Source organism: Diadema antillarum, unplaced genomic scaffold (assembly GCF_040938485.1).
Source record: "Diadema antillarum isolate AM-2024a unplaced genomic scaffold, OU_Dant_1.0 seq00000152_RagTag, whole genome shotgun sequence".
Taxonomy (NCBI): domain Eukaryota; kingdom Metazoa; phylum Echinodermata; class Echinoidea; order Diadematoida; family Diadematidae; genus Diadema; species Diadema antillarum.
The window spans coordinates 527,079-541,206 of NW_027271225.1; the positions used below are offsets into that span (position 1 = coordinate 527,079).

The 14,128-nt window shown below is 39.2% G+C and overlaps 1 protein-coding gene across 1 annotated transcript; it reads left to right on the forward strand.

The window, feature by feature from the left end:
- The first annotated feature begins 397 nt into the window (after positions 1–397).
- On the forward strand, positions 398–7,071 carry LOC139727808 (SPRY domain-containing SOCS box protein 3-like). Its single transcript, XM_071638787.1, has 2 exons — positions 398–1,394; positions 4,637–7,071. Exon 1 carries the CDS (start codon positions 712–714, stop codon positions 1,387–1,389), a length of 678 nt encoding a protein of 225 aa, XP_071494888.1. The 5' UTR covers positions 398–711; the 3' UTR covers positions 1,390–1,394; positions 4,637–7,071.
- Positions 7,072–14,128: the final 7,057 nt, after the last annotated feature.

A 14,128-nucleotide genomic window follows, 5' to 3' on the forward strand; every position in this document is an offset into this window, starting at 1 on the left:
AATGGGGGGATGATGGAGGACATATTACTTCGATTTAACGAAAAAGTGAAGACGTTGCTAAGAACAAACAAATGCAACCTGACCCCTTGTCTGCCACATCGCCATGCTCCTATTTCTGCGTTTTTTGTCTTTGGAAAGGGGGTGGGGTACAACACTGACAATAGGTGTGTAGGATATTGGAGTATGCAAATGAGGCGGTCGCAGCTATACTGGTAGTTGCTATCAGAGTTGCGGGTCTGCCTTGCAGTACGAGGATTCGTCTTATTATGCATTCTGCGATATCCGCACGCGACAAAATTCGTCAGCCAATCAGGGTGCTTCGCTCGGCTCGACCCGTGCCATTTCGCACGCGACGGCACGCGAGTTCGATCGGTTGTCGACAATAGGGGCAGACGCGATCGCCATGTTGCATGGATGAGATAAATAGCAGATGGGGTCCCTGCCCCGGCCTAAGAACCCATCATGATCCCGACTAGGCCGGATGTGGTCCCCTGGAAACACCATCGCCGGAAAGCGACATGTCTCCCCTCATCATATGTCGAGATGCGGGGCGCGTGATTCCAAGACATTTGACTCCTCATCCATCGAAAGTGAGGCCGCTCCTCGTCTGTTCATGAACCAGAGAAACGACAGCAAGTGGTTGTCTACAAACACACGTACACGTAGAGTGTATAGATTTATAGAGCCACCCCACCCCCTTGAGCTAGCAATATGGCGTCGTGTCCCTTCCCTAACAGCTGCAGAGACAACTGGGGATGGAACCCGAACGACAAATCTCATGAAGTATGCCTAAGCGGGAGGAGGAACGAGACAGCCCTCTTCCACCCAAACTGGTCCATCGGTGCGGCAGGGGTACGTGGGACACGCCCTTTCTTGCGAGGTCATCGCTACTACTGGGAGGTGGCAGTTTCTCCTCGCGTCTATGGAACGAGCATGATGGTCGGGGTTGGGTCACGCAAAGCTCGCCTCCATGTTGACTCCTTCGTCAACCTGCTGGGCGAAGACAGAGAAAGCTGGGGACTCTCACATAAAGGAACCATCTGGCACGGAGGAAATTCGGTAGTGTTCACTTCTCCGTTTTCTGAGGACGCTCCCACTATCGTCGGCATTCTCTTCGATGGCCCGAAGGGCACACTGACCTTCTACAAAGACAGGTTGCTCCTCGGCGAGGCTTTCAAGGGCATCAACGAACTCGAAGACGAACTCTACCCGATCGTATGCTCGACGGCGGCAAAGACAGAGATGAGCCTCGTTCAGACGCGACGGACCTTCACCTCCCTCTTCGATCGATGTCGAGACATTATTTCATCATGCGTGGCCGAGATGGACCGCGTCCACACCCTACCTTTGCCCAAAGCACTCAAGCGGTGTATCATGGATAGCATGTGAACAAGGTTAGTGTGTTTGTTTCTAGTTTCACTTCCTGCATAACTGTCAAAACCTCGTACACATGTTTATAAATATCGAAACCTGTATATTACAATGTACGTTTGGATGGAAGTGACGCTCCAAGATTCAAGAAAATTATGACGTCATTTTATTTCATTTCATCTAATTGCACAAAATTTCTACAACAGCATATTCCGTACTGCAGTTGATTGCTTATGCATTTATGGCACTCATGCATCGTACGTCATTACGCACATATAATTAACGTTGCTTCACTTTTCCATCGTATCACATCTGAATGCACGAATCTGATGACAATATTTTACAAGGCATATTCATCACACAAGACTTAATAATTTGTCAGCCTTTTTATACTAAAGCCACCGGTCCACATGCACCATTTATAAATTGGTTTGCGATTTGCCTTTTTGATCAAATTGGCCTGAACAGACAGAACGGACTAATCGTTTGTGTTACAGTATATTTGCGGTTACATTGGACGCAGTCAGGTAATGTTTTGTGCAGACACATAATCATACTGCGATAGAATATATCTATTTTCATTTTTTTTAAATGCAAGGCATATCAAGTCTCTTGAATAATTTAACGACAATATCTAACCAGCCTGAAATAACAACAGCACAAACCCCCCCCCCCAAAAAAAAAAAACAAACAAAAAACAAAAAAATCCTACGACCTGCATCTTGTACACATTAACATTATTTTCCTTGCACTTACGTCTTCAAATAGTTTACATCTCTGAAGTTCATGGAAGCAAACGCTAAACCATGTAGTGCATGACAATCGGTGTCGGACTTATTGCTCGCATAGAGTTGCAAAGCCCTTGTTCTATTTCACACAATCACTGGATTTTACGGCAATGTTAGATCTACCCATGCATTCTTCTTTCGATTGGACCGTTTGATGTGATGCACCGATATTTTGAATTAAATCTTAAATTGCTATACATCCATAATTCAATGAAAATACCAACATTTATCATGTTTATACAGGAATATTATCCTTATCTTCTTAGCATGTAACCATTTAGTACAATACATTGTATTTAGTTTAAACATTTCTATCAAAAAATAGAGAAACAATGGCAATATGATGATATGTGTTCCAGTTCAAGTAATGGCATATTTCATATAAACAATAACAATACATGATTATCAGCCCAAGAGCTATCTACAGACATTATAGTAACATGGATACGTTTGCATGGTATGCTTGATTAAGAGAGAGTAGGCCTACATGCATAGAGAAGAGTAAAACTCACGACAATGCACGAGAAGCCATCATGTAAGCCATTTATCGTGCGTGTATATGTGTGTGTGTGTGTGTGTGTGTGTGTGTGTGTGTGTGTGTGTGTGTACATGTAGGTGTGGGGGGTAGGGGTCGGTGCAAATCAAAACACTTTCTAGATGACACATACTTATGTGTTTTTTTTTCTTTTATCATATGAAAAGTGATTTGTCTTTTATTCTGGATAAGGCATCACACAGAAGATAAGAGTTCACAGGTATGTGGACTATATGAAATTGTTCTGGATTTGCGTTCCTTAGTTGCTAGTTTTTATCAAAATAACTGAACATAATATGGATCAGACTTTATGCAGCTTGACAAATAGAGCAACGGATGTTCACGCGTCTGTCTGTCTGTCTGTCTGTCTGTCTGTCTTTTAACTGGTATTTCGAATGAAGAGAGGAGGCACTAGTAGGCCCTACATTGTTGCGTGTAGCTTTTCCCTCAGAATAATCACTAAAAACAACATTGAAGATAGGGATAAAAGTAAAAAAAAAAGGCATTACACCCGTTTCCAAGTGAGCATTTATATTTACGTCCCTTTGTTATTATGAATGATTTTTACCGTTCTACGTTGCTGATTATTTAGCGTCATTACATACTTTTACAAATATCGTGGTTGTTAGTATCTGTCACAGTTGCAGCTGAATGTAGATTAATCTAAATCTTGACACGTGTTAATCTGATAGTATGTGACACTTGAATCACCCACGAAAGCCTTCATCTATATCCAATTTTATTGAAACATCTAAATACTGTTACGTTTATTTGACTTCACTCTATCATAATTGAACAAGAAGTGCGTGCGTCTCTCGTTTAGTGTTGTTACGTCATACAATGGTGTTATGCAGGACAGCATTTATCACAATGGTTGCAAAGTGCTACTTACATTCAAAGTATTCTGTATATTATCAACCCTCATTGATGGGTATTGAAGCGATATACATTGTCATTAGATTACAGGTGTGTAGAATTACTTCAAGAACCACTAGATAGAAATATGTTGAAATAATACAACGGTGGTTTGCTGGTCAACCAGCTGATGTCATGATGAGAATGTAGATTTTCAGATGATACTAAAGGGAATAGCTATAATCATTTCTTATTGCCAATAAGTGGGGAACACTCTATTGGCAGCAGTTTCGGCGTATCAACAGTTGCATGTTGATTTCCTATAAACTGATGTGGCAACGCCAAGATCAGAATCAAATCATTTTGAAAATTAAATACACACTCATTCATACAGTGTAGTTGCTTGTAGGACCTGCTGAGTATTTTTTTTCTTTGACGTTAGTACAATTGTCGGAGCACATTCTTACCTCCCCACACCCCAAGCGGTAAGGTGTACTCCATCATTGTTGCGAATTCAACAGAACCAGGGATATAATGATAGTGCATAAATTCCCGATAGACAGATTGAACATAAGACTGGTAACCCTTGACCCTTTAAGAGCTCTGTGTTAGGTCTGCTCGTGTGGGTTTGTTTGCTTGTGATATATCTGTTTGAGAGCAAACTGCATACACCTACATTGCCCCTCCGATAGCACGATGAAAAAAAAAAAAAAAAAACTTCATTCCGTGTAACACGTGTTGATTTTCTCTTCTTTGTTCTCAGAAAAAAAGTCGCGCAGCAAAACAATACTCGCGGAGAAGAGCACGTTCCTATTCACACAACTGTCTACAGAATGCAAATTTATCATTCTTCGTTCTGAGTGAAGGACACTAGTAATTGGTTACAATAATCATGTTCAAAGCTGATGGTAACAAAATGGTAATTATGAAAGATAAATAAGTTATAGCTTTGACTAAATGGGAGTTAGGCCTACAGACTTCTAAGCACAAAAGCATAAAAGGATTACGTGAACATTCGTCAGCACAGTTACACAAAGATAAATATCTTCACATATTATCGTTATTTTTTATTTTCGTCAAATTTCAGATCATCAAACACAAGTGAGGAGCCTGGTGAGATCATGATCACTGTCCTCTGAAGGTCGACAGGATGTCATCGTCGAGGACGAGCCTGGTAACATCGATCACGACCATGGAAACAACATGTCTTGGACTTTACATGTCCGGCAAGTCTGACCAGCAATGGGTCCGCTATCACCCCGATCGGTGCCCCGTATTCTGAGCGCGACATGGAAAATTTGAATCGAAATCCCTTACATCCACAACCTTTGCCGCTACATAATCTTCGACCTAGCCCAACAAAGTCATTCACGTCTGTCGAGTCTATCATACAGAGACCAGTATATCATGCTCAGCCGTATATGTCGATAAAAACCCACTAATCTGGACTCAGTGACCTGTGATCAATAATGGATTTGACCCTGTTCAAGTCATTAGATTTTAAGGAATTGAATAAAAGTCCATGGACAGAGATCATCCATGTTTCCCTTCAGAAAACTCACGTGCATCGTAATGCAATCCGATCCGTATCACAAAGTAGGATTCACATTGTAATTTGGTAAAAAAGTTCTGACAGACGAAAAAAAAATGTTCTTCAGCGGCAAGGGAAGAGGTCAAGGGACAGAATAAAGACGAACACACAACAAATGAAGCAGAAGGAGCGACCATCACTCTTCCGTTGCATCTTTGTTGTCGCGAAGCTCAGCGCACATGCGCAGAAGGTCTTGATTATAATTGGTTGAGAGTTTCACCTTTGTTATGATGGTAACACGAGATGTGGCATATGGTGAGCGGAGAAACAGCATAATAGTGGTTTTAATGAAGATGAAGCGCGAGTGGTTCTGTCATCCACAACTATTCAAATGGGGGCCTTTTAAGGGATAAATCTAGCCAATATCATTCTACTTCAGCCTAATTCAACTTTGAACAGTGGTCCTTCTTTAAAAATAAATGAGGTCATGTATTTTGGCAGCCCCTAGGCTAAGAAATAGGTTTCTCCGTCTTCGCTAAAGCCTATCCAAATTTTCGACAACCGTTAGCTAGGTCATCTCTCCGAAGAAACAACTGGAGAGGCGCGATCGTGGTGGCAAGCGAGAAAGTAATTGAACATTGAGGGCGAACAAAGACCAGCTGCTCTTCAATGAGTGGAATATGATTCGTTCTTCTAGCACCCTCCCACCCCTCCTCGTCGATAGTGACAGCGTTCTAAAATTTAATATCTCTCGGCGAGCACTTTGCCGAACTACTGGAGCAATCCCTCGCTCGCCCGCTGAGTCAGTCTTACGAATGGCGCAACGATCCACGCGTGGCCCGACGGGCAAAGCTCTTTGTTCGAGTCGATAAACTATCGCCATCGAGAAAAGAGGCGACTCGCCGGTCTACATCACACAAACATGGATCAAATTATGCTCATGTCCCAGTGGACGGGGAAAGACACTGTTCCGAAAAAGAAAATATAATCATTTCCATCATAAAAGGAATGCTTTTCAACCCAAATCCACGTTGAAATGCAAAATGGGGATGTGAATTTTGAGATCATCAACATAATTCGGGTCCATTAAAAGACTGCATTTCGGCAGCTTTTTCAACTCCCTTGTAGTAAAATTTTGCTGTAGTGCCTGCGTTACTGCATAATTGATGTGAATTATGTCGGTACAATTCGTGCACACCACTAAGTTTGCCTTTGTCTCCGCCTTCCTGCCGGTAGTGATTTCACCGAGAGGAAAAATTCTCTCGAAAAATGTCATTTTGTGGTCAAGTTATTATTTCTTTATCCTTTCGTCTTGTTCTTGTCGTTCTTGTCAATTATCATCTATAAACATTAGAAGTGACTCGGCAGGTTTTGGATGGAAAATGTAGCGACTTATAGCTCTATTCTGGAAATCTACACATTAATATATTTATGTTCCATTGTTTCTACAATACATCACACTCTAATAATACCTAATCACTCATTTACATGGCTTGATAAGTCATAAATTTAATGTAAGATCATCAAATCATTTAATGATGCTAATTCAATCTTGTACTGTAATGATGATTATAATGTGGAACAATTTTTCCTTTTGAACAGCAGCACAAAAGGTTATATCTTGTGTACATTTTAGCAGCTAGAGTGAGTTCAAAGGTGCCATATTCTAATAACTAACTCGTAGACTAGTACAAATTTGTTGGTCGAACCATAGTATAGCTTTTTTTTCCTCTTCGTTTCAACCGGACATTATTCTTGTCTGAATGGAGTACAGTGAAAGCAATGCGAGGTGTTGTTGTGATACGGTACAAACACTTTATTCCGCCCACCGTGTTCTTTGTTAGATTCCAAGTGGAAACACTGACAGTTTCAGTCGATTCAAAATGATTACGCACTGTCGCAACTCAGTACAGGAAACAGAACTAGAACAAAACACTATGTCATTTGAACAGATGAGTGAGCTGAAAAATAGAAAATATGGAACTTACCAATATATGCTATAATTTTTCTCATATTAATTATTCTTTTTTTCAATAAAATGAAATGAAATGAAATGAAATTCCTATTATTATTCATTTCTCATTGCGATTGCTCACAAAATGTACAGATAACGAGTGACATATTTCAAACTATTGGAGAATTATTCAAAATGAGATTCTATCTGTGGGTCTGTAGGAATTACAGCCCAAGATCACATAAGAGTCGCTTTGTTTTCCCCTTTGGTTTGTTAGTCTTTCCAAGGGGGAAAGTAAGCGCCTTTTCTGCGATTTTATCTGGAAAGTTGCAATAAGATGGGACGCAAATAAGCTTGCCAGGGTCGAGTCGCAGTGTGCCCATGGGACGTCTACTGGGCCTCCTGCGCAGATTCCCCTACAGTGTGGTTCGAGCAATCAACTCATACATTCAGTAGATTAGATCAATGTGATTCGTCTGTATAGAGAAAGTAGATTTTCATTGAAACTGGACCGTTGGTCGAGTGCTGTGTGCGAGGGGACGTAAAACACCAATGATCCCCTCGGGGCGCCGCGGCGTACCGTGGAGTCTGTGGACTCGGCACGGCATCTCGGTGCGTCCTGCATTGCCTACGATTTTGTTCAATAACACTGTTTTGTGTTTCCTTCTTGTTATCACTTTTTCATGTTTCATGAGAGAGAATAATGGCAAGACCAACACCTTCATTTGTTGGACATTCATGTTAGTGCACGTTAGTTCTCCCAATAGTTTTCGGTGTTGTGGTAGCTTAGAGTAGATTACTATCTCTTTTGTTTTTGTTTTTGTAAATACATTCAGATATATACCATGTTAAATGGTTGCAATTTGACAATCAGCCGGGTTACGTGCAATATACCCTGTATAATAGTGAATTGTAAATAACTTGCTTCATGTATATATTTCACTTCTAGACTAGCACTCATGAAAAAAAAAAAACTTTTACTGCACGAATGTCACTTTCAAAACTGGAGCGAGGGGCATACTTACATGCTCATCGATCACACGTGATTAAAGTGTTGAAAGGCACCTCATATTCAGATGCACTGTAGTAAAGTAGTTATTTCTTCACCCTAGTTAAAGGACCTGTCGCCTTGTGCGACGCTCCTTATTCAAGTGTTCTTTACGACAACTCAATGAAATGTCATATTTTCTTCATTTTACTTATGTGTAATCTCACAGATATGAGTTCTGTATCAGGGCTTGAAAAAGTCTGCTTCACCTGCATCTCGAAAGCAAAGTTATAGGACGAGATCGTGACAGTCCGTTTCACTAGTCTGCACACATTTTATTGATTATCTGAAGAGAAAAAAAAAATCAAAACAAAAGACAGCTTGCCTAAGACTTGCCCTTTCCTAGGCAAACGCCGTTTTTGCGTTATCAGTAAAGTGGTCAATAATTTTATGAAGAATGTGTATTTGTCTTGCCGCCTTGTACATAAGAATGACATGCACCCATTGTCGGCTTATAGATATCACATTCGAATCTCTGTCCATGTATAATGGTATTGTTCTTTGGCTACGGTTTCTCTTAATGAAATAACGCAAAACATCACACACCAAAGTTGAGCATCAGATAAACTAGAAATCAGTGTTTACAAGAAGATAATTTATCCCATGACAGCTTCAAACACACTGTGCACACATTCTTCTCGTCATAACGGGATGATTTCATTCATGGGCGCTTGGATTATCATACATGCAACTGTATATATAAGATTGTATAGATTAAGGCATTTGCATCTATATCTTTATTTGAAATCGCTTTAATTTCTATATGATATTACTCTCTCGACAGCATTTTGTTGTTTTTCTGTTGTCTTTGTTATTTCATGCCGATTCTTCGGACATTGATTCAGTCGTATATGTAAATGTCGCATACCTATGTGTAAAGTGTTCTTGATATTGTGTATACACATGAATGTATATTCTATAATGGTTTGTCGTATGGTCATAACATGTGATCTTTTACGAAGGACACATTTATGTCGACCCAATTGTGTATCGGTGGTGCGTCTAACTGGAGAGGTATCAAACTGTTCGGTACGGAGTCTATCTTCTGTCTGATCTGATATTCCGTCCCTCTCCAATACTATGTAGTCTATAGAAGCCTTTAGCGAGTTAGAACTGACATCTTTGTATGAAATGATCGATTCATACTGTAATGATTGCTATTCTGCAGTTGCCTTCCACTATTGGACACTTAATTTTGTTTGGGGGGGGGGAATGAAATCACAGGGTAAATTAAATTTTACTTTGAACAGTGCAATTAAACGATGATCACCGGGAGGTCGCAACGTGACTGATACAAACAACGTCACGATCTCGTGCTACGTAAAAAAAAAACAAAAAAAAAACTGACTTTTTAGTTAAAAGATCATATGTTCATGATAAGAGAAAGGTACTAGGTACCTAATTTATGCGAATTGCGTAACAAATAGGAAAACATTGGCAAAGAAGCATATACGAAAACAGGCCGGAATGGTGCAATATATCAATCAACTAACTTGTACTTCTTCTGTTAACTCCAGATAGAACTCGTATTCATCATACATTCCAGGTTGATTGCAAAATTAGTATAACTTTATTTGTAATAGAAAACAGCCCTCTGCTTCGAGATTCAGGCAGATTTGCCTGTACAGGGCTTGATACATTTTTTTTTAAATGCTGCTTTGTATATGATTTGTTCATGGCTACTGCTCAAATTGCTTGCGATAATGTCATTGGGTATCGTAGGTACTTCGGTGTTGCATGAAGATTTCGTTTTATGTTGTATTCTTATGTGCAATATGTAGACTTAGCACAAAACTTTGTTATCTGTCGGTGCATTCTTTACTATGTATTTCTTTGATGTTAAAACATGTTAAGAAATGTCAGTGTACTCAAGTTATCTCTCATCGGAATGACTCAGGCGGTTTTTTAATTAACATCGTGTCTGCATAGGCAGAACCAACTAGCCTAACCGTCTGTATGTCGTTCGTAGGAAACGACATCGTCATTCTGATTACAGACGTAAAGTACCATATCTTATTGTCTCATTATATTTACCAGTCATTACTGGTCAATGATTGATTGCTGCAGTAAAGCAATTTGATCAGAGAAACCGCAAACGTGTGCTAATGTTTGACAAAAACTTGTTGTATTCTTGGCAAGAAGGTTGTAGCATAATTTCCTTGCCTGACGGGCAAAACACAGCTATCAATCTTTGCCTTCTTGAAATGTAGCTAGACTGTAGAACTGCAACAATTTTGTTGAGTCACTCTTTTATGGGCTTATTTCTACTTGTAGATAAGTAGTTCAGTACTGTTGTAGATCTCAGTAGTCATTGAGGTAGTTTAGGCATGTTAGGTTTGAAGGCAGTTAAGCGGTATGAGTACAGTCGGAAAGAAAGGTGTCACAAAGTGAGGTAGAAGGCTTTTTTTTTGTCCAACAATGTTCGAAACCATTCACACAATAATAAACTGACAAAGCTTTCAAGCAGTGAAGAATATACCGGAGTAAATGATTATATAGCACGACCCCACACGTCGTAACAATTATTATACGCTTTTACAAGACAAAGACATTTTATAAGGCTGTGCAGAGATTGGAGTTATTCTTTCGCAGTCATAATACTCTCGCTCCCCGAAGCCGCCTTCCACCCACGATTGATGACTAATGTGCAATTTGTGTTTATATGGCGATGGTGTTTAAAGGTGAAGTAATTATATTGCGTGAGTGCGGGAAACCCAATGCTAGCTGCGTCATGTGACGGTTGTCATGGGGATGAGTTTGTCGTCATGACAACACTTCATCGTCACCAGCGATGCTTGTTACAGCGTACTGATTGCCATACACTGCCAGGAAAATATATGTAGCTTAGAGGGGAAAACCCCTTGTAGTTCGTGGTGATTTCTAAATGTTAAACATTGTTTGTCTGCATCATGTCAGATGAATTCATTCTGTTGCTGGTAGAAGCAAAACAGGACTATGCACGTGCAATCTATTATGTAGACTAGCGGATATATTGATTTGACATGAAGATAATATGCATCTTTTGGTGAGTGCAAGTGATATGCTCTCATGCCGAGCTTTTATTCATCGGCCAAGATCACTGGCACCAAACATGACTACGTTTTGTATGGGGAAACTATTGATAATACAGAACGAGTGATATACTGTACCAAATGAAATAATGTTATAACTTTATTAAATATTCTAGTAGAGATATGTGATGATAATTGCCGGCAGCCCAGAAAATTTTCTGGACTGTTCAGGGGAGAGAATCGGCCCTCTTAAAGCTGTCATGTTGTCTTGAAAGACTGGGATGATATTGTACAACAGAGACTGTAATGTGGTGTTACGGTGATTTCGGAAACATGTAAATATTATGTCATTTGTGTTATTGTATTTAAACATCTTTGTTTGCCAAAAACCCTGGCAGCCTCGATTTCGAGTGAACGCAATGTGCAACATCATAATAACAAGAAAAATGGAAGTCTTGATAGTAGCTGTAGTTCTGCACGCCGAGAGACGCGAGACGTCATCAGCTGAGTTTAGCTGACAATGACTGGTTCCTCTCCGCCTCCTGAGGGCGTGCTTGTATCATAGTTTAGTCCCTTCACTGTAATCTTCATCATGAGTACACTGTAGTTTAGGAAACATCATTGCATATTATTCATTAGCATCATTAGACTGGCATGTAAATATCGTAAACCAGGTTGTACATGTTTGTAAAGTGACACATCACTATGAATTTCATTCACTGCATATTGATGACTGACTTTCTCTGTTTGAAAGCAAGCTTGTTTAAACCCTCCCTTGATCGATACTAATTCTATCTTTCACAGTTCTATAGGCAATCCACACTAACCTCATCTATTCTTACCATTATTTATTCTCTCACTTTGCACCTGCACATCATTGACCATCCTCACTGCACCATGTTTCTTGCATCTTGTTAACCCACTTTTCACCACACAAAATATTCTACGAAAACATTCCTGCACCCATTAGAGAGAAAAGAATGACTATGACATATCCAGGCTCTCCGTGATAATATCATAAAAGTTGCGATGGAAACCATGAACAAGTTAAACTCTTTGGCATAGGAAGAAAAGGACAGGCCCTTTTATTTTTAGGAAGAAAAAACATAAAAGAAAATAAAGACACCAATGACCTGTGCCTAGAGCTTTTAGATCTCCATGAACAGGCCAACATGGAACTAAATGACAATTCAACAACGACAAGAAGAACAAACAGACAAACATGCTCAAGAGTCTGTCCCCTTTCCTTTGGTGAAAATAATCTTCTTGTGAAAAACCTCTTCATTGTCTGCATTCTTGAAAGCCATTAAACAACCAATGTGCAAAATGACAGAGTATTTTTAGTGTTTTTTTAACATATTGAACTGATTTTAGCAATTATGATACATCTTTGATTGAATGAAACAGGATACTTTATTAGCCATTTAGGATACTCTAATAGCCATTTAGGCCCTACCTGTTTTGGGATAAAGGTTCACTAACATGTTATACTAACACGCACTTGCACCAAATATTTATTCCTGCACCCTTTTGCTGTCAAGTAGCTTAGCGATAACACACGCGATGTGTGTTATTCGGTAGAATATAGATCATCATTCCTTCTTTCAGCATACTAACATTATTTAACCCACCTCTTCCCACAAACAGGTCAGTATGACCTCTGTTTGAAGCTCACATTCTCTAATTTGTACATTTGCTGTAGTTTTGTACTATATACTGTATCAAAATTAGTATCTGAATGTATTTTGGTTAGTGTCATGAAACAGCAGAATGTTGAATGCATTTGGCAGTCTTGAAATATTGTTGCCAATGTCTTACAATTTGTACATAAATATTGTTTTGAATTTTGGATGCACTATTGTGTTGTTACAACATGCACACCTCTTTAAGTATCAACCGATTAAAGCTGCACACAAATTGTTTGTATACTAAATACATATCAATGTCTGCTACTTTAGACAGCTTTATGTGTCAACTTCTATTCTTATTTTCATGTTCTGTATTATGGGAAATTTAGCAACTTTGTACACAGAAACAATGTAGTTTTACCAAATCTGTGAATCAAAAGTAATATATTTTGTTTGTCAGCTTAGTTATTGATTTACTACAATTAATGTTATTATCTCAAAAGTAATATAATGTGAGTTATAATTTATGTTATTACATCTCCATGTCATAAAAATGATCGATTGACTTTTTTCAGACAGAATACAACCAGCATATTAGTCCTGACAGTGTTCACTTATGCTCTGCCAATCTAGGGGTGTTTACAGCATAGTACTCTACTCATCTGAGTGTAGTGCATTCTGGTTTCAATGTATGCTTTGGTTCAAAGGTCCTTCTACTAGTTCTGGCACATTGTATTTTGGCATTAATCATGTGGGAATCACTTCACCTGTCTACACTGTCTACTTTCATCAGTTCAGTCAGAATGCATTAAAATCACAGCAAAGAAAATGCACTGCAGTTGTCTGGATATTTGGTGTTTTTGTGTAAGTATGTTAAACATTGTAAGGATTTTATTAATATCTATAAGTAGAGACATACGTATGCAAAAGATATAACACAGTCTCTCGTACTTGCACACACACATAAAAAAAAAACAAACCACCAAAACCTACACACAAACCACATATCAATGAATATGCATGCATACATATATGCATACAGAAGATGCAAACGGCTATAACCAACATAGGGCATTATCAATGCCAGTTTTGGCTTGCATGTGTATGTTTGAGTGCTTGATGGTGGTGTTGTGGGAAATAAAAATTCATAAGGAGACTCAATTTTTTCTTTGGATCATTGCAACAGCCATAAAGGACTAGTTTAAGCAATATTCAGTGTATCATTTTTACTTATTTGCATATGATATTCTGTTGCATTTTCGGACCTTGTTCAACAAGCTGTGCTTTACATAGGTCCCACACAATATTCTATGTATACACAAACCTGCTTCAACCTATGTGTATGTGTGTGTGTGTGTGTGTGTGTGTGTGTGAGGGTGTGCATGTGTGTGTTTGGGTTTCGGGTTG